General features: G+C 40.6%; 1 protein-coding gene across 3 annotated transcripts in view; it reads right to left on the bottom strand.

Annotated features, from left to right (window-relative positions):
- Positions 1-25,010, bottom strand: part of PDSS2 (decaprenyl diphosphate synthase subunit 2) — a 271,390-nt gene that overhangs the window by 35,458 nt on the left and 210,922 nt on the right. For 2 of the 3 annotated variants that reach the window (XM_064360804.1, XM_064360805.1), the window contains 3 exons: positions 23,164-23,337; positions 20,569-20,700; positions 3,352-5,407 (listed from right to left, as the gene is read on the bottom strand). In XM_064360804.1, coding sequence (XP_064216874.1) covers positions 5,192-5,407; positions 20,569-20,700; positions 23,164-23,337 — 522 coding nt within the window. In that variant the 3' untranslated portion in view covers positions 3,352-5,191. Of the gene's footprint in view, positions 1-841; positions 875-3,351; positions 5,408-20,568; positions 20,701-23,163; positions 23,338-25,010 lie in introns of those variants that run through there. The other variant, XM_012438431.3, reaches the window with a different exon arrangement.

Here is a 25,010-nt window from a genome sequence, read left to right as displayed (position 1 = left end):
TCCTCCCTGTCTTTAGAGTGCAGGTGTGCTCACACCCTGGATATTCCTGATTGTTGCATAAATGAGATGGTTGACATGTTCTTTTAGCCAAGCAGCTGTACGCATGCCATACACCTGTTAAATGTTCCATTTGTTCCTGAGGGGAAAGCAGAACGTGACCCAAGTGTGTTCCTAGGCCTGTACTGATGCACTGAAATCTGACCTCCCACAAGTTTTTAACCAGGGCTGCGTGTCAGAATTATCTGTGGAGATGGCAAAGCACTCCAGCCTGCCCCTATACCGCTCTCCTATCAGGGGATTCTGATCTCGGTGAAAGAAGGTCTGATGCAGTGGTATCTATGCCCAAGTGTTCTCAAAAGTTCCACAGGCGATGTGAGAACTCCTGCCTTTGGGAGTCAAGTCTGCCCTGTAAGGTGCTTTCTAGGTATTATCTGATGGTCCTAAAGGTCGTCTTCCATCCACAGGCCATAGGCATCTTTCCAACAATGGCTAGTGATTTTACTGTTTATTTTTCCTCATCACACTTGCTGACACTTGACATCATGTTATTTATTTAGTTATCAATTTCCCCCACTAAAATTGCAAATATTCTGAAAGATTTCGTCTAGTTCACCGCTGTATTTTCAATACCTAATATAATGTCTGGGATGAAACAGATACTCAATAATAAATAGAATTCTTGTTAATTGAACTTTATTCCACATGCTATTGCCTATACTTAACAGAAAATGTCCCTCAGCTGTCAAGGTGATAATTCTCTTTTGACCTTTAAAATATAAACAAAAGCCAAACACCAAATTGAAATGTGTAAAAAAGTACAGTACATATAAAGTCTGCCTACCTTCCCATAGTCCAGTCTTCCTTTTTCTTGAGCCTACAAAAGAAGAGGGAGAAATTGATTTGTTACTTCTCTAAAAGTTTAGTGCTTCTATAATTTTTGCTTCTCAAAGAATAGAAAGAACTCAGCTTCTCTGTCCCTCTTTCCCTTTCTCTATTTAATATACATATTGAACTATATATTATAATACATGTAAATTTCAAGCATATAGAAAAGTTAAATGAACAGTTCAATGAGCACACATATACACTCTAGCTATATCTGGCAGGAGTGGGCATCACGACTCTTCACGTCGCATGCTTCAGCAAGTATCTTATATACACAGGGCATCTCATACATCATCCCATGGTCACAATCAAAATTAATGAACTCACAATAATGCCATGTCATCTAACACAAATATATACTCAAATTTCTCCAACTGTTCCAAGAATATCTTATATAGCTTTTCCCCCAAACCAGAATTAATCAAGATTCGCGTATTGCATTCTGGTTTTTATGTCTCTTTTGTTACCTTATATTTATTATTATCATTTCTTCTTTTTTTGCCTTTTAAATCTAGACTAGTCTCTCCCCACTTTTCATGGAATGAAAATAAAAGCCATTCACTTCTTTTCATAAAAACCATTAACTTTTTGCAAAGACAAGGATAGCTATTTATAAAATCTCTTTTCCTTCTTTCCTCATTGCATCATGTAACTTGTTTCTGTTTTGCTTGTAAACTGGAAGTTAGGTCTGGAAAAGCTTGCTAAGATTTAGGTTAAACATTTTTGGCAAAATATGTGATATGGAAATATTACTCCATCAATTCAGGAGGTACAAAATATCAGGCTGTTCCACTCTTAGTAATGGTATAAATTCGGCCAGGTGCAGTGGTTTATGTTTATAATCCCACCACTTTGGGAGGCCAAGGCAGACAGATTACCTGAGGTCAGGAGTTCGAGACAGCCTGGCCAACATGGTGAAACCCTGTTTCTACTAAAAAATATAAAAATTAGCCGCTGTGGTGGTGTGCACTTGTAATCCCAGCTACTCGGGAGGCTGAGGCAGAAAAATCGCTTGAACCCAGGAGGTGGAGACTGCAGTGGGCCCAGATGGTGCCAGTACACTCCAGCATGAGTGACAGAGCAAGCCTCCCTCTCAAAAAAAAAAAAAAAAAATCTTAACATAACAACCAGGGTTAGTTTTTGCTGGCAAGTCAGTTTGTGTTTTGCAGACTTCAGAATAAAATTTCTCCTGCCACTTCTGCATAGAACAAGAGCCCTCCAACTTACAAACAGGTTAGGTCTCTGAGACCATTTTGTTCCCGAGTCCAAATTTACATGATATAGGTAATTAACACAGGCAGATTACTTCCATAAAAGAAAAGGAAATGTTTAAAATACTGGTCCTGGAGCTGGGCACAGTGGCTCACACCTATAATCCCAGCACTTTGGGAGGCTGAAGCAAGAGGATCACTTGAGTTTAGGAGTTCAAGACCAGTCCTGGCAACATAGTGAGACTCCATCTCTACAAAAAATAAAAAATTAGCTGGGTGTAGTGGTGTGTGCCTGTAGTCCTAGCTACTTGGCAGGCTGAGGTGGGAGGATTGCGTGAGCCTGGGAGGTTGAGGCTGTAGTGAGGCATAGTTGCACCACTCACTCCAACCTGGGTGACAGAATGAGACCCTGTCTCAAAAAAAAAAAAAAATTGGTTCTGATCTTGCTTGCTTCTTTAGAATCCTTTATAAATATATCTGAAGATGACTGCATTTTTTTTTTTTTTGAAATGGAGTCTCACTCCGTCGCCCAGGCTGGAGTGCAGTGGTGTGATCTCGGCCCACTGCAGCCTCTGCCTCCCGGATTCAAGTGATTCTCCTGTCTCAGCCTCCTGAGTAACTGGGATTACAGGCGCCCACCTCCATGCCCGGCTACTTTTTGTATTTTTAGTAGAGACAAAGTTTTGCCATGTTGGCCATGCTGGTCTCAAACTCCTGGCCTCATGTGATCCACCCATCTCAGCCTCCCAAAGTGCTGGGATTACAGGCATAAGCCACTGCACCTGGCCCTTGTTTTTCTTATTTTCATAGTAAGAAACTTATAAGACACTGTTCACACATAGCTGTTGGCACCATCACAACCCACTCTAAAATTGTGATTAAACATTTTCAGTGAAAGAAAAGACCTCTGCAACCAATATACTATGAAAAGGAATAAGGTCTTCAGTCTGCTCTTGAAAGTTTTTAGTGTTCTAGGATTTTCAGTGAACAAAGAAGAGTCTGAACTTAGGACTGAGATGCACTGTACCAAAAGGAATATGAGTGAGTTCTTAAAGAAATTTTAAAACTAAGCTATTAGTCTCTCTGCTTAGATATTTTATATTTATTTGTCTGTTTATGGGCATCTTTTCCCCAAATAAAGTAGTTTTGTTTACACTGAAAATCCCTCTCCCACCATAGTAACTTCTGCGGAAGTGGGAGGGAAGCCCTGAACACATCTGTATAGCTCATTTATGACTTAGCTGCTCACTTTGATATTGTCCAAATATGGACTGGCCTTGATCTTATGAAAAATCCACAGATGGCCTGTGATCAAAATTTCAGCACTTTCACAACATGCTTAGTCTTTCAGTTCTCAAACTTGCAGCTGACTCTTGAATTCATTTAGGTTAACGGACATCTGACATTGAGGCTGATCCTGTGGTCACAAGTTTTCCACTTTTTCCACTGTCCATCCTTTTCCTTGTCTCTTGCTGACTACTATGGATTGCTCAGGTCCAGCACTTTTCAAATGACACTAGAATATTCTGAAATATGTATTTGTGGTCATAGTCCAGTTTTCTGACATACAACTCCTAAAATCTTCAGAAACTCGCCAAGTGATGCCTTTTTGTATGTTAACGAGCTGACTGATGGCTGGCATCTCCTGACTTCAGGATGGGGACTGGTCATGGCAAAGACCAAGGCAGGATTAGAAGGCTAGGGCTTTCAGCCCACCCCCAAATTTCTGGGGAGGGGAGAGGGGTTGAAGGTTAAGTTGATCATCAGTGACCAATGGCCTAATCAATCATACCTATGTAATGAAGCTTCCATAAAAACCCAAAAAGATAGAATTTGGAGACCTTCTAGGGAGCTGAACACACAGAGGTTTCTATATGGTGACGTACTGGAGACGGAATGGAAACTCCACGCCTCTTCCCACATGTCTTGATTTATGTATCTTCTCATCTGTATCCTTTGTAATATTCTTTAAATAAACTGCTAAGTATAAGTGTTTCTGTTCTAAAATTCACATAGCTAGGAAAAATAAAGTAAATGCTTCTCTGAGTTCTGGAAGCTGCTCTAGCAAATCAATTGAACCAAAGGAAGTGGTTGAGGGATCCCCAATTTATAGCCAGTCAATCAGAAGCACAGGTAAAACAACCTGGAGCTTGTGACTGGCATCTGAAGGTGGGGGTGGGGCAAGGGGGTTGCAGTCTTGAGCCCTCAACCTGTGGGATTTGATGCTATCTCCAGGTAGATAGTGCCAAAATATAGGGCATGCCTGTTGTCCCAGCTACTTGGGAGCCCTCAACCTGCGAGATCTGACACTATCTCCAGGTAGATAGTGCCAAAATATGAGGCATGCCTGTTGTCCCAGCTACTGAGGTGGGAAGACTGCTTAAGGTCAGGAGTTAGAGGCTGCAGTGAGCTATGATTGTGCCTGTGAATATCACTCCACTCCAGCCTAGGCAACAAAATGAGATCCTCATCTCAAAAAAAAACCAAAACAAAAAACAAAACTAACTGGTGTGAGATCAAAAGAAAAAAAAGTGTCAGAATAGAAGTTAGAGACATTCAGTTGGTGTCAGGTTGCTGAACTGATTGCTTGCTTGTCGATGGGGAGAAATTTTCGCATGTTGGGTCACAGATGTCTCCTGTGTTGACTGTTGTTGAGAGACTGTATAAAACACTTTTGAGTGTGTCTTCTTCCACTCACAGATGCACAAACTGGGAGTCCTAGAGAATTGTTCCTGAGGTCAAAACAACTCAACCCTGAGCACATGTGTCATTTCCTCACTGTCAATGTTGCCTCTCTTCTAACCATCTCCTCTTCATGCTCTCTCAATATGCAGTGCTTAAGAGTGTTGAAAGTAGTGTTTGTTGAAAGTTAGAAAGCTGAACTTTTGTACTTGAAGACTGAAAGGCAAACTATGGAGAAACTATGATTGACAATGACTTAGGAGTGGAATTTTCCTTTTGGATGCATTGAGCCACCTCCCAGTTTGTCTCAAAAAGATTCAGTAGCAGCTTCTTCATGTAAGAAGAGCAAACATGGCCGGGCGTGGTGGCTCACGCCTGTAATGCCAACACTTTGGGAGGCCAAGGCACGCGGATCATGAGGTCAAGAGATCGAGACCATCCTGGCCAACATGGTGAAACCCTGTCTCTACTAAAAATACAAAAATTAGCCGGGAGTGGTGGTGTGTGCCTGTAGTCCCAGCTGCTTGGGAGGCTGAGGCAGGAGAATTGCTTGAACCCTGGAGGCGGAGGATGCAGTAAGCTGAGATTGCGCCATTGCACTCCAGCCTGGTGACAGAGTGAGACTTCATCTAAAAAAAAAAAAAACAAAAAACAGGAGAGTGAATATAATGTTCTTTACTGATAAGGAAATCTAGAATAGCCCTATCACAAATTTCTGTAAAACCATTTTTACCATCCCATATCTTGCTTATAGAATAATCATCTTAGAGAGAGATCCAAGATGGCTGATTACTAGCAGCTTGGGCTCGTAGTTCCCAGTGAAAGCGCAGAGAACGAGAGGATGCCACACTTTCAGACGAATATTTGTTGCTCATGGACTAGGAGATTCCCAGCAGAGGAGCCCCACGTGTCGCCAGGGCGACTCTTGTGGCCGGCGCGGCGGTTTTGCTGGTGCCTTAGCGCGCCAGTTTTTGGTGCAGAGTCTGGAGATTCCCGGGCAGAAAAGCACCATCAATCTTAACACCGCTATTTTGGCCGGCGCAGTGGATTGCTCAGATTTCAGCGCTGGGAATCAACAAGTTGGACGTCTGCTCAGAGACCTAGTTAGAAAGTTGGTAATTACAAAGACAACAGACGGATAAATATATAATGAAGGGAAGAAATCAGCGTAAAAAGGCAGAGAATACTCAAAATCAGAACGCCTCTCCCTCTACAGGGGATTGCAATTCCTCATCAGTAATGGAACAAGGCTTAATAGATTACGAGTGTGTTCCAATAACAGAAGCAGGTTTCAAAACATGGGTGATAAGAAACTTCTGTGAATTAAAAGAACTTGTTTTAACCCAATGCAAAGAAACTAAGAACCTTGAAAAAAGGTTTGACGAAATGTTAACGAGAATGGACAATTTAGAGAGGAATATAAGTGAATTGATGGAGCTGAAAAACACAACACGAGAACTTCACGAAGCATGCACAAGTTTAAACAGTTGAATTGATCAAGTAGAAGAAAGGATATCAGAAGTCGAGAACCAGCTCAGTGAAATGAAACGAGAAGACAAGATTGGAGAAAAAAGGATGAAAAGGAATGAGCAAAGTCTCCAGGAAATATGGGACTATGTGAAAAGACCTAATTTACGTTTGATAGGTGTACCTGAATGTGATGAAGAGAATGAATCCAAGTTGGAAAATACTCTTCAGGATATCATTCGGGAAAACTTTCCCAACCTGGCAAGGCAGGGTAATATTCAACTCCAGGTAATACAGAGAACTCCACAAAGATATTCTTCAAGAAGACCAACCCCAAGGCACATCATTGCCAGATTTATTAGGGTTGAAATGAAGGAGAAAATACTAAGGGCAGCCAGAGAGAAAGGTCAGGTTACCCATAAAGGGAAACCTATCAGACTTACAGCAGATCTTTCAGCAGAAACCCTACAAGCCAGAAAAGAGTGGGGACCAATATTTAACATCCTTAAAGAAAAGAACTTTCAACCCAGAATTTCCTATCCAGCCAAACTAAGCTTTATAATCGAAGGAAAAATTAAATCCTTTGTGAACAAACAAGTACTTAGAGAGTTCACCACCACCAGGCCTGCTTTACAAGAGCTTCTGAAAGAAGCACTATACATATAAAGGAACAACCAATATCAGCCTTTCCAAAAATATATCAAAAAGAAAAGAACATTAACACAACGAAAAATTTACACTAACTAATGGGCAAAACAGCCAGCTAGCATCAAATGCCAGTATTAAAGTTATATATATTCTAATCGGATAAAAAGCCAAAACCCATTGGTATGCTGCATCCAGACCCATCTCACATGCAACAATACACAAAGACTCAAAACAAAGAGAAGGAGGAAGATTTATCAACCAATCAGGGAGTAAAAATAAACAAATAAATAAAAAGCAGGAGATGCAATTCTCGCCTCTGATAAAGTAGACTTTAAAGCAACAAAGAGCAAAAGAGGCAAAGAAGGACATTACATAATGGCAAAAGGATCAATGTAACAAGAAGAGCTAACGATTTTATAGATCGACGAGACAGAAAATTAACAAGGACATCCAGGACTTGAACTCAGACCCGGAACAAGTAAACTTAATAAACATTTATAGAACTCTCCACTTCAAATACATAAAACATACATTACCACCTCACACCTATTCCATAAGTGACTACATAATTGGAAGTAAATCACTCCTCAGTAATCGCATAGCATTTCATAGGTTTTTTTTTTTTTTTTTTGAGACGGAGTTTCGCTCTTGTTACCCAGGCTGGAGTGCAATGGCGCAATCTCGGCTCACCGCAACCTCCGCCTCCCGGGTTCAGGCAATTCTCCTGCCTCAGCCTCCTGAGTAGCTGGGATTACAGGCACGCGCCACCGTGCCCAGCTAATTTTTTGTATTTTTAGTAGAGACGAGGTTTCACTGTGTTGACCAGGATGGTCTCGATCTCTTGACCTCATGATCCACCCGCCTCGGCCTCCCAAAGTGCTGTGATTACAGGCTTGAGCCACCGCGCCCGGCCCATTTCATAGGTTTAAATGAAATATTGGTTGGCTGCTCGTTTGTTATTTTCTTCCCTTATTCCTTCCTGTTTACATCAAGTATAATTATTGGTATAAAAGAGGTTTCCAATACCCATTACTAAACTGCATTCTAGCCTGGGCAAGAAAGCAATACTCCTATTCTCTCTCTCTCTTTCTCTTCCTTTTTCCTCCTCTTCTTTATTCTTATTCTTTCTTTCTTTCAAAAAAAAAAAAAGAATAATCATCTTAGAAAATTCTAGTATTTTAAAGTACCTGTGCTTAACCACAACTTATTTTCAAACCTCAAACTCTCTCATTTTACTTTGTTTTCCTAGCTTGACCACTACCCTTTCACCCAATAGGAATACATTATTGGGAATGATGGCAGAGGAACTCTGTGGATATAATCCAGATCTGCTCAAATAGAAGCCTACATAAAATGACAACACCACTACCACAGCCATTATAATCTGAACATGCAACTATTGATATGCAGCTCATCCGAATATCCTTTTCATTTCGTCACAACACACTTTCTAGCTCTGTGAAATCATTTTACCCTTCATCACTTTAGCTTGTACATAAAAGTATCATTTATTTTAGGTAAATATTTAAACTTTTATAGGTATATAATACATGTATGTGTGTATACACACACACATTTCCAGCTGTTATATGGGTACAATATCTACATATGCCAAATATACACATGACAATGGACATTCTGATATGATGTTTTTGCACAAAAAGCTTTAGAGCTTATAAAAATATAGTGGCCAGGCATGGTGGCTCATGCCTGTAATCTCAGCACTTTGGGCAGATCACTTGAGCACAAGAGTTCGAGATCAGCTTGAGCACCATGGCGAGAAACCTGTCTCTACAAACAACAACAACAACACAGCAAAAACCAGCCAGGCATGGTGGTGCACACCTGTAGTCCCAGCTACTCAGGAGGCTGAGGCGGGGGAACTGATTGAGTCCAGGAGGTCAAGGCTGCAGTGAGCTGTGATTGAGCCACTGCATTCCAGCTTGGGTGACAGAATGAGATCCTGTCTCAAAAAAATAAATAAATAAATAAAAATACCAAGTTAGATACAAATACATGATGATTTAGATTACTACATAAATAATATTTCTCATTAAACACTATTCTTACTCTTTTTGTAAAATACTTAATTTGGGAGGGGTTATAGTTTCTATTACACCTCTTGGTTGCTCATTCAACAAATATTCATATGAGTCAGGTACTGCTTAGGCACTACAGACACAGGCATGAACAAAACAGATCAAAATATCTGCCCTCTTAGAATTTATATTCTAGAGGGTTACAAAGTATTGTGTGATTGACTGACTGTTTGACTGGTTGATGAAACAGGATTTTACTCTGTCACTCAGGCTGAGTGCAGTGCTGTAATCACAGTTCACGGCAGCCTCAACCTCTCAGGTTCAAGCAATCCTCCTGCCTCAGCTTCCTGAGTAGCTGGGGCTACAGGCATGTTAACACCACACCTGGTTAATTTTCAATAGAGACAGTGTCTCACTATGTTGCTCAGACTGGTCTCAAATTCATGGATGCAAGTGATCCTCCTGCTTTGATTTCCCAAAGGGCTGAGATCACAGGCGTGAGCCACTGCACCTGACTACACAATACTGTTTTAGCTATGCTTTGCCTACAATCTCCCAAGCACCACAAGAGCAGGGAAATTTTCTCTTGCTCACCACTGTATCCTAAGTCAAGATCAGTGTCTGAGTGAATGAATAAATGGGTGAAGCTTTTTCTTTACATGTGTTGGTTACGTACTATTTATTCAGGAAATGAACAGGAAAAATGCATTTTACTCACTCCTAGTTATAGGAAAGCTGGATGTTTTGGTTGTGAGCTAGTATGTAGGTATTGTGGGGGCCTTAGCTGATGCCTTACACATAATTTTTAACCATATTGAACAATGGCATATTTTCATTTTCTCACCCACCTTCTATTTATAAATACACTAGAGAAGGGAATCTAAGCTTCCATCTGCAGAAAACAAATTCAATGATTTCATGAAAATTAAACAACAAAAGGCTAAGATAGAGAAGAATTAGTGTAATTAAGTGCTTCAACCTTAAAAGCAGTGCGTGTAAGGGAAAATACCTTAGAATGGAAGTTAATAGATATCCAGAGAGATTTTCAAGATGTACACCTCAAAATTTAAAGGCCTTGTCTACTGATTACAGCAACAGGTCTAAGATCTTAATTGTGAACACTCCAAGAGGCATTGTGACCTGGGAAGATGTATATGTTGGGAGCCAGAAAATATGGTTTCTAGTCCTTGGCTGGTTAATACTTTGAATAATTTTTACATTTTCATATAGGCCTTTATTTCTTGATCTGTAGAACACCAGACCAAACCAGAAGTTCCCAAATGCTGGGCTCTCACAAATGCTGGGCTGGCTGTATTGGAATCACCTGAGTAGCTTGTGAAAAATGCAGATTTCCATAGCCTACCCCTGAGATTCTGATTTGTTTGTGGATCACTGGTCTAGCCTATGTCTAAAGTCTTTTTTAATTTCTGCTTCTATGTGCATCAGGGTTTCAAAGGCTAAAAGAGAACAACTATGTAAACTCCCTAAGTCTCAAGGAGAATGGAGTACTGTAACTTTTCCCTTTTTGTTCTAAGATCTGCCACTTGTGTGTATTTCTAGCAGAGCAAGATGTAATAATAATAATAATTATTATTATTATTATTATTTTTGATATGGAGTCTCACTCTGTTGCCCAGCCTGGAGTGTAATGGCGTGATTTCGGCTAACTGCAACCTCTGTCTCCTGGGTTCAAGCGATTCTCCTCCCTCAGCCTCCCCAGTAGCTGGGATTACAGGTGCCCACCACCATGGCTGGCTAAATTTTGTATTTTTAGTAGTAATGGAGTTTTGCCATGTTAGCTAGGCTGGTCTCGAATTCTTGACCTCAAGTGATCCACCCACCTTGGCCTCCCAAAGTGATGGGATTATAGGCGTGAGTTACTGCAGCCGGCCAGAGCAAGATACTATTAAAATAACTTTCTCACAGCGGCCCAAAATAGGCTGATATAAAATAAATGCAGTCTCTATTTCAACAGCCAGCAGTCCTGAACCTCCTCCTGCCACACTGTTCATCCCCAGAAGCCACTGTAAATTCTACCATACACAGCAATTCCCCAAGGGCTTCATTACTGGGGTCTTTAAAAGGGATTCACTCATCTTTTTGCCTCCTATAGGTGTGCTTCTTGTCAATCCAGGTCAAGAGAAAAGAAAGTAATTTTTCCCAATCTTTAGCAGTTCACAGGGAATGTGTGGTTTGAACCTTGTTTTATCTTTCAAAAATGTGAAAACAGACAAGATAGTGTGCCTGTGCTCATGACACTGGAGGCCTCCTCAGACAGCTATAGTGAGCACTGTAAAACAATATTTCATACAAAAGCAAAAAAAAAAAAAAAAAAAAAGCCAGCACTCTGATTGAGAGGATGCACAAAGGAATTAATTCCAAAGGTTTATATACCAGTCTCCGCAGACTAAAGGCAGACAGATTCCCTGTTGGTAAGTAATGGATGTACAATGTGGTCTTTTACTTTAAGAAACAAACTTCTTTTTCTAAGTCAGGTAACAAAGAAGGATTGGATGACATAAATGAACTGTTTCCAATTTCCAACTACTGCTACCTGGACTTGAAAGCTGGATATGGGGACACCTTTTTCTAAAAGCAGAAAACTAATATTTCACAGTAGGGAGTCCAGAAATTGCTAGAGACTAATCATCTCTACTTATCAGGTTATTCTTCCCAAATGTTACAGGCTGTATTTTAGAATAACTGTCATTTTAAAAGATTTTCTTTTTTAAACTTTCAAGGAAAACTACCTTCCTCATAAACTTTTTAGTTGAAAGAATACAATGAACACTCATTTGCCCCCCACTTAGATTCACCAATTGCTAACACCTTACCACTTCTGTTTTCCCTTTCTCTCCATGACCATTTATTATTTGAGAGTAAGCTGTAGACATCACGATGCTCACCCCTAAATACGTCAGCATTTGTTCCTAAGAAGACTGACATTTATTATAATAGTGAATTATTCATTTGTTTGATAGGGTCTCCCTCTGTTGCCCAGGCTAGAGTGCAGTGACACAATCATGATCACTGTAGCCTTGGCTTCCTGGGCTCAAGAGATTCTCTAGCCTCAGCCTCCTGAATAGCTGAGAATACAGGTACATGCCATTATACCTAGCTACTTTTAAAAGTTTTTAGTAGTGATGGGATCTTGCTATGTTTCCTAGGTTGGTCTTGAACTCTTGGCCTCAAGCAATCCTCCTGCCTTGGCCTCCCAAAATGCTGGGATTACAGGCATGAGCCTCCGCACCCAGCCCTATAATGTTATTTAAAATACCGTTCAGGCTGGCTGTCTCTACAAAAAAATACAGTGTACAGTGTATGGAAATAACAGAAAGAAAGGTGACAAATCAGAAATCTACTACGTCTGCTAGCCCTGAAGTTAGAGCAGCCCACTGAGACTGGTTTGGTAGAAGGAGGGCTTGTGTTGTTGGGCTTTCCAGTTACATAGCTGGAAAGATACCAGAATATAAAGGAACAGGGCAGGCCTTTTCTCTGCTATCTTGGTCATTCTCTATGAATAAGAGAGCACAAAAGGCATGTGCAAGGAAGTTAACACCATTCAGAACTGGACTGCTTTGCTTGGGTACCTGATTTTACCATCTCTTTCAACTGGGAAAACAAATTGACTTTTAGAGGCAGGTGCGGATGTCCAAGGAATTAATTTTCTCATATTCTCTTCCTTTGGTTCACTGGGGAAAAAGAAGCAACAGCAGATGTAGAGGGCTATGGCATCCAATTTTAAAAAGGAGAGAGGCACGGAGATACCAGATATACTAGAGACAGGCGAGGAGATACTACTTGTATTATCTATATAACAAATCTCTCTCTGCTCAGAGGTCTTGTTATTTCTTTGCAACCTGTTTTTCTTGCTATGCTGCTCTCTTGCAATTTGGAAGAAACATGACATTTTAAATCGCATAGTTTGACCAGGAAAAGAAATCTACTTGGATCTCAGAAAGGCCATGAGTAAGGAAATCAGGCTAATAGTAGAAATTAGTTACTTCCTCCAGCAGCAAGGCCCCAAGGCAACTGCCATCAACCTTGATGGTGTACTTCAAATTCACCATGTCAAGAACCAGTCTTTTCACTTAACTTTCCTATTTCTGTTAATGGCTTAATTTTTTCTGTTATCCTAGTCCAAAATCCTTGTTTTAGCCTCTGACTGCCCCTCCCGAGTCCACACCTGCCAGCCTCTCCCTATCAGATCAGTTTTCTAGCCCTACACATTTTCTCCGAAATGAGTTTTACGCTTAACCTCCTTATCTTCCCATTCTCATTGCCAACACTCTGACTGGGCTTTTCTCTTGTGCTTATCAATGGGCTTCCAAAAACTTCTCAACTGATCTCCTTGCCTTTAGTATCTCCTTGTTCCTTTCATCCTATATACTAGAGCCAGATTTACCTCTCTCACAGTTCAGACCTTGACAATATCCGGCTCAAAAGCTTTCAGTGTCTGCTTCGTGACTTCTTCATCAAGTTGATTTTCCATAGGCTAACATCCCAAAGTCTTTAAAAAAATTTAGGCAAACTTTACATAACATAAAATTAATCATTTTAACCACTTAAAAAAGTATAATTCAGTGGCATTTGGTACATTCGCAATGTTATGCAATCATCACCACTAACAAGTTCTGAATTTTTATTACCCCAGAAGGAAACCTGTATCCATTAGTCTCTCCCCCTTCCCCTTTTCCTAATCCCAGGCAAGCACTGTTTTTTTTTCTGTCTCTATGACTTGCCTACCCTGGATGTTTCACATAAATGGAATCATATGATATGTGGCCTTTTGCATCTGGCTTCTTTCACTTATTATAACGTTTTAAAGGCCCAGGCATGTTGCAGCATGTATCAATACCTCATTCCTTTTCATGGTTAAGTAATATTCCGTTGTATGGATATACCACATTTTGTTTATCCATTCATCAGTTGATGGACATTAGATTATTTCTACCTTTTGGATATTGTGAATATTGCTGATCTGAACATTCATGTACATATTTTTATATAAACCAGTCTTTTAAATATAGCTATTACTATTTCAGAGCAATTCTTCATCTGTCCCTGATGCTGCCCTATGTTTTTCACATTCCATCCAAATTAAAACACTATTTTTCTTTGAATACACTGCATGACTGCACCTGTATCACTTTTTCATGGTTTCCTTTGCCTAGGAGGCCTCGACTTCTCATCTTTGCTATCAAATCTTCTTTAAGGTCTATCTCACATATTATTAATACTGACTTCATAAGCCCCTTTCTTGACTTTTCCAACTGAACATCAATTCTCTTTCCTCTATGCTCCCCAAGTGGCATGAATTACAGTATTCCTTATGTTTATATATTTATTATATAAGAAATAAACATATATTTATATATATAAGTATTCCTTATGTTTATTACATAAGAAATAAACATTTATTTATCTTATTCCATCTCTACTAGGCCATAGACAACCTTTAGGCAACTTATTATTGTATCTCCAGTAGTCAAGCACTTTGTTTCCTTAAGTGCTACAGAAAGCCTTAAGAGATATATTAATTTAGGAGATATCTAGAGTCATTTCATAGTCTTTGTGGTCAAACACATAGTCCCTTCGAATGCCTATATTGTATACCTTCTATGATAGAGGATGATGTTAATATTATTCCTTTTGAAACCACTAAAAATGTCTTAAAGAACTAGAAGAGTATCACATGTGGTATTAATGAGGAATCTGAATGTGTATTTTCTCTTTTAAGAATATGCATGTGTTACTTTCACGCACACCAGTCTTGCCTAGAAGTCTTTGTTTTACTTTCTGAATAAGGTGTAATAGTAGGCTATCTAGGGACAAGTGAGTTACAGCTTAGCAATGGTGATTTGTAGTACACTTAAGGTATTTTATGGCTGGTTATGACAGTGTCAGAATGTCACAAACCCAAGTGACATTTCAGTACTATTAGGAATAGCCAAGAAAATATAACCATAATTCTTATTTCTTCAGGTGACTTATAATGGCAGCAGAAAACTAGAAGGATCATTAAAAATAAAGCTTGCTGACCTGCAATAGCCCCTGGACTCCCTAAGAGAGTCAGAGCTCTGTGGTGCTCTGAAGGATTCTACTTTCTTTTATTAGGAATCAAAATGATAACTGAGTAATGACTTCACCTCCCCAGGGTGAATAACCCATTCACTAACAGTATTTTTTCCTGATCATTATTTTTTGCCAGCTACAAATTTAAATTTAAAATTAAGGCAGGGAGAGATCTGTAGAATTTAGTATGGAGAAAATGCTCAGCAAATGTTTTTCAGCTGTTTCCGGTCTTAACTGCCTTTTGTGAAAGAAGTGGTCATGTGTGTGTGTGTGCACGCACACGTGCACGTGCATATGTGCACGTGCATCCATAGGCCTATAGTTGTGATGGAAAAGGGCCAGCTAATCCTAAAATTTTTCAAGAGAAAGGAGGAGCTGGAGAAGAGATGGCAGAGCCTGATAAGGAAAATCCCAGAGGTGCTCTTCCTCCTAGCTTCACAATGGTGCTGAATGGGCACCGAGACTATGTCACCTCCCAGCTTCCTTGTTTAATCAATAATTCTTATTCTTTCCAAGGGTAGATGAGACACAAACCTGCCTGGCAGAGTAAAGAAGTAATTTTAAATGTGGTAATAAAAAATTGCAGGCGACTTCCATCATTGAGAGCAAGATTTTTCTATTTCTCAGTGTTAAAAACTTGCATGTTTCTTTCTTTCTTTTTTTTTGAGACAGAGTCTCGCTCTGTCGCCCAGGCTGGAGTGCAGTGGTGCGATCTTGGCTCATTGCAACCTCTGCCTCCTGGGTTCAAGTGATTCTCTCCTGTCTCAGTCTCCAGAGTAGCTGGGATTACAGGCGTGAGTCACCACACCCGGCCTGTTTCTAATGGAGATAAATATTTTTCTTGTAATGCATCTCTTGTCTAAGAGACCTATTTCTTAGATTTATTTGAGAGCTGAAAATGACTTTGCAAAAGATCTAGTTTAATGCTATAATTTTATAGAAAAGAATAATGAGGATATGAGAGAATGTGATTAAGTTTACATAGATGCTAGCAGAGTCCAAATTAGAATCTAGACCAGGAGTGTCCAATCTTCTGGCTTCCCTGGGCCACACTGGAAGAAGAAGAATTGTCTCAGGCCACACATAAAATACATGAACACTAATGGTAGCTGATGATCTAAAAAAAAAATTGCAGAAAAGCCCTCATAATGTTTTAAGAAAGTTTACAAATTTGTGTTGGGCTACTTTCAAAGCTGTTTTGGGCTGCATGCGACCCACAAGGTTTGGACAATCTTGATCTAGACCTTCCAAATCCTGGTCCCCTGTGAGCTATTTCTGTTATACCAACTTAACTCTATTTAACAAAACAGGGCTACCACCAAACAGTCTCACCCTGCAAGACCACACCACACTCACTTTTTGACAAATATTAATTGGGTAATTACTCCAAGTAAGCCACTGCGCCAGGTACTATGGGTAATTCAAAGATGAATTTGTTATTATCCTTAAGGATCTTGCAATAAAATTCAAAACTGAAGGAGAGGGCTGTGGGGGAGGCAAGGAAAGGATCATAAAGATATCCAGGAGGGTGAATAACATGAAAAATTTGGAAACAGAACTAATTTCAGGATTAATAAGCAACTTACTTGAGATTTAGGCTGGAATGTCCCTCCTAGGTGTTATGTGAATTGTGTTCCCTATCTCTGACTAGAAGGCATTCACAGAACAAGACCATTATTTTATATATATTATACATATAATATAAATTATATATAATCTATATAATATAAATTATATATCTAATTTAGATTATTATATAATTTATCATTATATATATATAGATTATTTTAGAAGATTCAAATAAACTCAGTAAAGTGTTTTTTTTGTTTTTTGGTGAGATGGAGTCTTGCTCTGCTGTCCAGGCTGCAGTGCAGTGGTGTGATCAGCTCACTGCAACCTCCGACTCCAGGGTTCAAGTGATTCTCCTCCCTCAGCCTCCTGAGTAGCTGGGATTACAGGCCCAGGCCACCTCATTGGCTAATTTTTGTTTGTTTGTTTGTTTTGGAGACAGAGTCTCACTCTGTTGCCCAGGCTGGAGTGTAGTGGTGAGATCTTGGTTCACTGAAACCTCTGCCTCCAGGTTCAAGTGATTCTCCTACCTCAGCCTCCTGAGGAGCTGGGATTACAGGTGCATACTATCACACCCGGCTAATTTATGTATTTTTTAGTAGAGATGGGGTTTTGCCTTGTTGGCCATGCTGGTCTCGAACTCCTGATCCTGTGATCCGCCCACCTTGGCCTCCTAAAGTGCTGGGATTACAGGCATGAGCCACCACGCCTGGCAATTTTTTTTTTTTTTTTTTTTTTTGAGATGGAGTCTCGCTCTGTTGCTCAGGCTGGAGTGCAATGGCACACTCTCAGCTCACAGCAACCTCCACCTCCCAGGTTCAAGCAATTCTCCTGCCTCAGTCTCCTGAGCAGCTGGGATTACAGGTGTGTACCACCATGCCTGGCTAATTTTTCTATTTTTAAGTAAAGACAGAGTTTCACCATGTTGGTCAGGCTGGTCTCAAACCCCTGACCTCCTGATTTGCCCGCCTCAGCCCCCCAAAGTGCTGGGATTACAGGTGTGAGCCACCGCACCCGGCTCAATTTTTGTATTTTTAATAGAGATGGGGTTTTGCCATGTTGGCCAGGCTGGCCTGGAACTCCTGACCTCAAGTGATCTGCCCACCTCAGCCTCCCAAAGTGCTGTGCTGGGATTATAGGCAGAAGCCACAGAGCCCATCCATAATTTTTCTTTTTAAAAATTCATTAATTTTCTTACTTTGTTTTCAGTTTTCTCTATGACTTTTTTTTTTTTTTTTTGAGATGGAGTCTTACTCTGTCACCCAGGGTCGAGTGCAGTGATGTGATCTCAGCTCACTGCAACCTCTGCCTCCCGGGTTCAAGTGAGTCTCCTGCCTCAGCCCCTTGAGAAGCTGGGACAACAGGTGCCTGCCACCACACCTGGCTAATTTTTGTAATTTGAGTAGAGTGGCCATACTTGTCTTGAACTCTGGGCCTCAAGTGATCTGCCCACCTCAGCCTCCCAAAATGCTGAGATCACAGGTGTGAGCCACCTTGCCCAGCACCTTTTTTTTTTTTTGAGACAGAGTTTTGCTCTTGTTATCCAGGCTGGAGTGCAGTGGTGCAATCTTGGCTCAAGGCAACCTCTGTCTTCCAGGTTCAAGTGATTCTCCTGCCTCAGCCTCCAAACTAGCTGGGATTACAAGCACGCGTCACCATGCTTGGCTAATTTTTTGTATTTAGTAGAGATGGGGTTTCACCATGTTGGTCAGGCTGGTCTTGAATTCCTGACCTCAGGTGATCCACCCACCTTGGCTTCCCAAAGTGCTGGGATTGCAAGTGTAAGCCACCATGCTTGGCCCGTCTTTCCTTCCTTTTTTCCTTCCTCCCTCCCTCCTTCCTTTCTTTTTTTTAGACATTCTTGCTGTGTCACTCAGGCTGGAGTGCAGTGACTCCATCACGGCTCACTGCAACCTCCACCTCCCGGGTTCAAGTGATTCTTGTGCCGCAGCCACCTGAGAAGCTGGGATTACAGGCAGGCACCATCACACCCAGCTACTCTTTGTATTTTTAGTAGAGACAGGATTTTACCATGTTGGCCAGGCTGGTCTTGAGTTCCTGACCTCAAGTGATCCACCTGCCTTGCCTCCCAAAGTGCTGGGATTACTGGGATTACAGGTGTGAGCCATCGTACCTGGTCTGTGACTTTTTTTTTTTGAGAGAGAGTTTAGCTCTTGTAGCCCAGGCTGGAGTATAATGGTGTGATCACGGCTCACTGCAACCTTTGCCTCCTGGGTTCAAGCGATTCTCCTGCCTCAGCCTCCCGAGTAGCTGGGATTACAGGTGTGCACCACCACGCCCAGCTAATTTTTGTATTTTTAGTAGAGACTGATTTCACCACGTTAGCCAGGCTAGTCTTAAACTCCTCACCTCAGGTGATCCATCTGCCTTGGCCTTCCAAAGTGTTGGGATTACAGGTGTGAGCCACTGCACCTGGCCTGGCCTGTGACTCTTAATAGATACAAGATATCCTGAAAGAGTCCTTAGTTTATTTTTTTTCTCTTTTTAAAAATTCATTTTTGTCCAATTTTCCGAGAGATTTTTTCATTTGTATCTTTCATTCTGCTTCTGATGAAAAAATTCTGCAATCATATTTTTATATTTTATAATTCTAATTTTTAATTCTTGAATTGTCCTTTTCAATGTATCGTCTTTTATTATACCATGGATTTAATATCCTTCCTTGTCAAGTATATTGATTATAGTGCTTTGAAAAATGTCTGCCTTTGCTTGCATTGTCTCTGTTTCCTCTATGTTCCCTTTTTATCAGTTTGTTTTTGATTTGCTGTTTTGTAGAAGCAGCTTTTCTCAAATACCCAGTGGTCCTCTTTTCCTATTCTGCTTCAGAGTAAGGCAGCAGATATTCTGGGCACTTGGATCCTCTGAGGCTTGTCAAGTGGTGGGTCTCGCTGTAGGACGACTGCTCAGGGATATGGCATGTTTACTGAGGAGGCCCCAAATATCCACGTCTGCAGGGCTTTTCTCCTGAGTTTGACAGTTTCTTCAGAAAGAAATCCTCCAGTTTTCCACTTGGTGAATATGAGGAATTTTAAGTTGGCTGCCAGCATTTTGAGAATCAATAAGGGTTGTGAGAGGAGAAATCTTTTAGAATGCAGATACTCACTTAGGCTCTCTGCTTTTTTAAAAAAAAATTTTAAAAACTTTAATTTTGTAGAGATGAAGTCTCACTATGTTGCCGGTCTTGAACTCAAGAGCTCAAGGGATCCTCTCGCCTTGGCCTCTCAAAGTGCTGGGATTATAGGCATGAGCCACTGTGCCCACCCATCCTCTCTTCTTTAAGTATGGTGGCTACCCCACCCTCAGCTGTGCCTGGTTTCTCTGTCCAGAGCCTCAGATTAACCCAACCAATTACAGTCACAAAGTTAAATAAATTCCATGAGGCTTTGGCTAAAAAGGCAAGAACTTTTTGCACTAGAGTTTCTGAATTAAAAGAAAACCAAAAAAGTTCCCTCTCATCTGCCAAAATGAGAAATTTACCCAATTCAAGCCCCTTTACCCCTCCCACTTTGCCATGCTTTTTTTTTTTCTTTGATAATGCCTCAGAACAAGTATTCAGGGTCCAAGTTTGTTTTAAAATAACCCAATGAGCTGACAGACGGAGCTCCTGGAATTCTGCAGCTTGTGCGAGAGTCCACAGATGGGAAATTGCAGTCAGTTATAGGGTGGTGCTATTACCATAGCCCAATTTTTAAAAGCCTTTAGGAAAAAAAAGTCATCTGAGTTAATTAGCATTCACCACAGGCACTAGTTTTGTGTTGCAGTATTCTAAGAACTCAGATAATAGAAAAATTCAGTACTGCAATCTCTAATATTTTACCTCTTAAAAATGAAGATTACAAAGAAAGAATTTTACTTGTTACATGAATATGCCTAAGGCTTATGTACAGCTTTATATCACCAAGAAATATAAATTATGTTCTAAAATCCACTAATTACTAATGGTACCTAAAACAGGAGTAATTTCTTTTTACCTCTCTGATCTGTTTAATCCACAAATCTCTTCCAAGAAATTCCTGATGTAAGACTACAGGAGCTGAGTTTAGATTAAAAGTCATGGAGTCACTGGTCTTTTCTTTAGTAAATGGCTGGAGATCAGAATTTATCTATAAAAAGCAGTTAAAAGAGTAAATTAGTGAAATATATACACATTAATATGTTTTATACTCAGAAAGTACCAGTTAATGCAGTAAAATATGAAGCTTAAGGAATGCAGTTTTTTAGATATACTTTAATAAACAAAAGAATATTTCAGGCTGGGTGCAGTGGCTCATGCCTATAATCCCAATACTTTGGGAGGCTAAGGTGGGCAGATCACCTGAGGTCAGGAGTTCGAGACCAGCCTGGTCAAAATGGCAAAACCCCACCTCTACTAAAAATACAAAAATTAGCCGGATGTGGTGGCATAGACCTGTAATCTCAGCTACTTGGGAGGCTGAGGCAGGAGAATGCCCTGAACCCAGGAGACAGAGGTTGCAGTGAGCTGAGATTGTGCCACTGCACACCAGCTTGGGCAACAGAGTGAAATTTCATCTCGAAAAAAAAAAAAAAAAAAGGATATTTCAGATGATTAGCAATAACCTGTAAAATTTTCCAGAATTATTCCCTAACACATTCCTTGTTTAGTGGGTGGCAGTCTTTATTTTACTTTTTATTTTTTATTATTATTTCTTTTTGGAGATAGATTTTCACTCTTGCTGCCCAGGCTGGTGTGGCACAATCTCAGCTCACCGCAACCTCTGCTTCCCGGGTTCAAGTGATTCACCTGCCACAGCCCCTGAGTAGCTGGGATTACAGGTGGCTGCCAGCATGCCTGGCTAATTTTTTGTATTTTTAGTAGAGATAGGGTTTCACCATGTTGGCCAGTCTGGTCACAAACTCCTGACCTCAGGTGATCTACCTGCCTCAGCCTCCCAAAGTGCTGAGATTACAGGCGTGGGCCACGGCACCTGGTTGTATTTTACTTTTTAAGTTAAAGATTTAAATAAAGATTTAATAAATAGATTTGCTTAATAAACTAATCTAAGATTAAATAAAATATGCAAAAAGCTCATCTGGAGATATTATATATGTATATGTCCCCCCCATGAACTATTTAAGTAACATCTGAAAAATACATATTAAATGAAATTTTAAAATTATAATATATAGACAAAGGTAACAATATAGCAGCTCTTCTTGGGACATTTTAGATTTCATATGCCCATTCAAAGAATTAGTCACTAGAATTAAAGCTTTTAATTTTTTTTTTTTTTTTTTTTTTTTTTTGAGACGGAGTTTCGCTCTTGTTACCCAGGCTGGAGTGCAATGGCGCGATCTCGGCTCACCGCAACCTCCGCCTCCTGGGTTCAGGCAATTCTCCTGCCTCAGCCTCCTGAGTAGCTGGGATTACAGGCACGCGCCACCATGCCCAGCTAATTTTTTTGTATTAGTAGAGACGGGGTTTCACCATGTTGACCAGGATGGTCTTGATCTCTTGACCTCGTGATCCACCCGCCTCGGCCTCCCAAAGTGCTGGGATTACAGGCTTGAGCCACCGCGCCCGGCCCAAAGCTTTTAATTTTATTCAGTATATTTCTGAATTTGATTAACTTTTCATAATATGCTTTATATAAAAGCTATAAGGGGGCTGGGTGCGGTGTCTCACGCCTGTAATCCCAGCACTTTGGGAGGCTAAGGCAGGCAGATCACGAGGTCAGGAGTTTGAGACCAGCCTAACCAACAAGGTAAAATCCCCCTCTCTACTAAAATACAAAAATTAGCCAGGCATGGTGGTGTGCACCTATAATCTCAGCTACTCAGGAGGCTGAGGCAGGAGAATCACTTGAACCTGGGAGGCAGAGGTTGCAGTGAACTGAGATTGAGCCACTGCACTCCAGCCTGGGTGACAGAGTAAGACTCCGTCTCAAAAAAAAAAAAAAAATAGGACTGGGCGCGGTGGCTCACGCCTGTAATCCCAGTACTTTGGGAGGCTGAGGCGGGTGGATCACGAGGTCAAGAAATTGAACTCGTGGTCAACATGGTGAAACCCCGTCTCTACTAAAAATACAAAAAATTAGCTGGGCACGGTGGTGCATGCCTGTAATCCCAGCTACTCAGGAGGCTGAGGCAGGAGAATTGCCTGAACCCAGGAGGCAGAGGTTGCGGTCAGCCAAGATCACGCCATTGTACTCCAGCCTGGGTAACGAGCGAAACTCGGTCTCAAAACATAAATAAATAAATAAAAAGAGCTATAAGGGAACTGTAACAAAAATGACAAATATTCTTCCATTCTGTGAATATATTCCAGTCTGTAAATATGTTATTTAATAATATGTAAGAGTTCTCTCAAGAACCGTTTCAGGTGGTAAGAAAAGACAAACATCACATAAAAGAGTACTGTGTAAGAATTATACAATCCTTACCAATTATACTGTTTACATTACATAACAATCATCATCCAGGACAGATTCTAACCACACAATAAGCATTTTTTGATATATGAAAGCTGCTTATTAAATGGCAAAAGGTTTCTTGTGTATCGTTTTAGCTACTTAAGTACCAAAAAAAGATAAAGGGTGTGCAAATACCTTATGACTCATGGCCATGTGCTTCCCATACTGAAATGCCATATTCTGAACCTCAGCATCATGCTTTGCTAATTCCATTGCAGCTTGGCAGCTCTTTGCTAGTAAGGCACCATGGGAGAGAAAAGTCTGCTCCTTCCAAGTCGATATTCCAATATCATCTGTGATATAATTTTCCTAAAAATGTAACAAAAGGCAAGATAAAAAAGACTTTAGGAGTAATTTAATTGTTTCTGTTTTTGAAGAATAGAAAAGTTAACAAATGAACTATTCAAAAACACTCAGGTTACTGGAACAAGATAGACCTAAAAGATGCCTAACTTCAGCTCTCCCTAAAAAGAATGTGGCGGGGAAACTGCTTTTTTAGGGTAATCGGGGGAAAGTTAAAGAAATGTCAAAGCAAATTTTATTCTGAGGTAGGAAACTTCTATTAAAATATATCCTACACGGTAAGGGGAAAAGTAGAAAGACCTTCAAACTAACTCCCTTCTATAGTCATATCAGTTATTAAGTGCTAGTATTAAGCACAAGAAGCCTACTGCATTTAACTTATGTGAAAATGTCAAGGGCATATGGAAGGAAATATACTTTCCTATAAATAATTAAATAGAAAAATCAGGCTGGGCATGGTGGCTCATGTCCGTAATCTAAGCACTTTGAGAGGCCGAGGCAGGAGGATTGCTTGAGGCCAGGAGTTCAAGATCGGCCTGGGAAACATAGCAAGGCTCAAAAAAAAAAAAAAAAAAAAAAAAAAAATTAGCCAGGCAAGGTGGTGTGCTCCTATAGTCCTGACTACTCAGGAGGCTGAAGCAGGAAGATCACTTGAGCCCAGGAGTTCAAGGTAATAAGTAAGCTGTGATTGCACCACTGTGCTACAGCCAGGGTGACAGAGCAAGACCCTGTCTGTCTCTCTTTCTCCCTCTCTCTCTCTCTTTTTTTTTTTTTGAGACAGGGTCTTGTTCTGTCACCCACGCTGAAGCATGGTGGCGTGATCATGGCTTACTGCAGCCTTGACCTCCTGGGCTCAAGCAATCCTTCCATCTCAGCCTCCCAAGTAGTTGGGACCACAGGCATGCACCACCATACCCAGCTAATATTTTGTAGAGACAGAGTTTCTCCATGTTACCCAGGCTGGTTTGAACTCCTGAGTTCAAGTAATCTGCCTGAAGTGTTAGGATTACAGGCATAAGCCACAACACCCAGCTAATTTTTGTATTTTTGCTTTTTAAGTAGAGACAGACTTTCACCATGTTGGCCAGGCTGGTCTTGAATTCCTAGTCTCAGGTAATCTGCCTGCCTCAGCCTCCCAAAGTGCTGGAAATACTGAGCCACTAAGGCGTTAGCCACTGAGCCCAGCCTATACTGCCTCTTAAAAAAAGAAAAAGCCCAGGCGTGGTGGCTCATGCATGTAATCCCAGCACTTTGGGAGACCAAGGTGGGTGGATCACGAGGTCAGGATTTCAAAACCAGCCCGGCCAACATGGTGAAACCCCGTCTCTACTAAAAATACAAAAATCAGCCAGGTGTGATGGTGGGTGCCTGTAATCCCAGCTACTTAGGAGGCTGAGGCTTGAGAATCACTTGAACTGGGATGGGAAAGGTTGCAGTGAGCCGAGATTGCACCACTGCACTCCAGCCTGGGTGAAAGAGCAAGACTCTGTGTCAAAAAAAAAAAAAGCAAAAGAAAGAAAAATCAGAGAAGAGGTAATCTATTATAATGGAGAATGATTATTATAGTCTTCATTAAAGTTTATTTTCAAAAGAAACAAGGTGTAAAAGAGGATATAATTTATAAATAAATAAATATATACACATCTACTACCTGTAGACCAATGCTGTCCAACAGAAAT

Source organism: Aotus nancymaae, unplaced genomic scaffold, assembly GCF_030222135.1.
Source record: "Aotus nancymaae isolate 86718 unplaced genomic scaffold, 86718_ANA_hifiasm-v0.15.2.pri h1tg000040l, whole genome shotgun sequence".
In the NCBI taxonomy this organism is placed as follows: domain Eukaryota; kingdom Metazoa; phylum Chordata; class Mammalia; order Primates; family Aotidae; genus Aotus; species Aotus nancymaae.
Note: the sequence above shows the minus strand (reverse complement) of the source record. Positions and strands in the feature narration are given on the sequence as shown.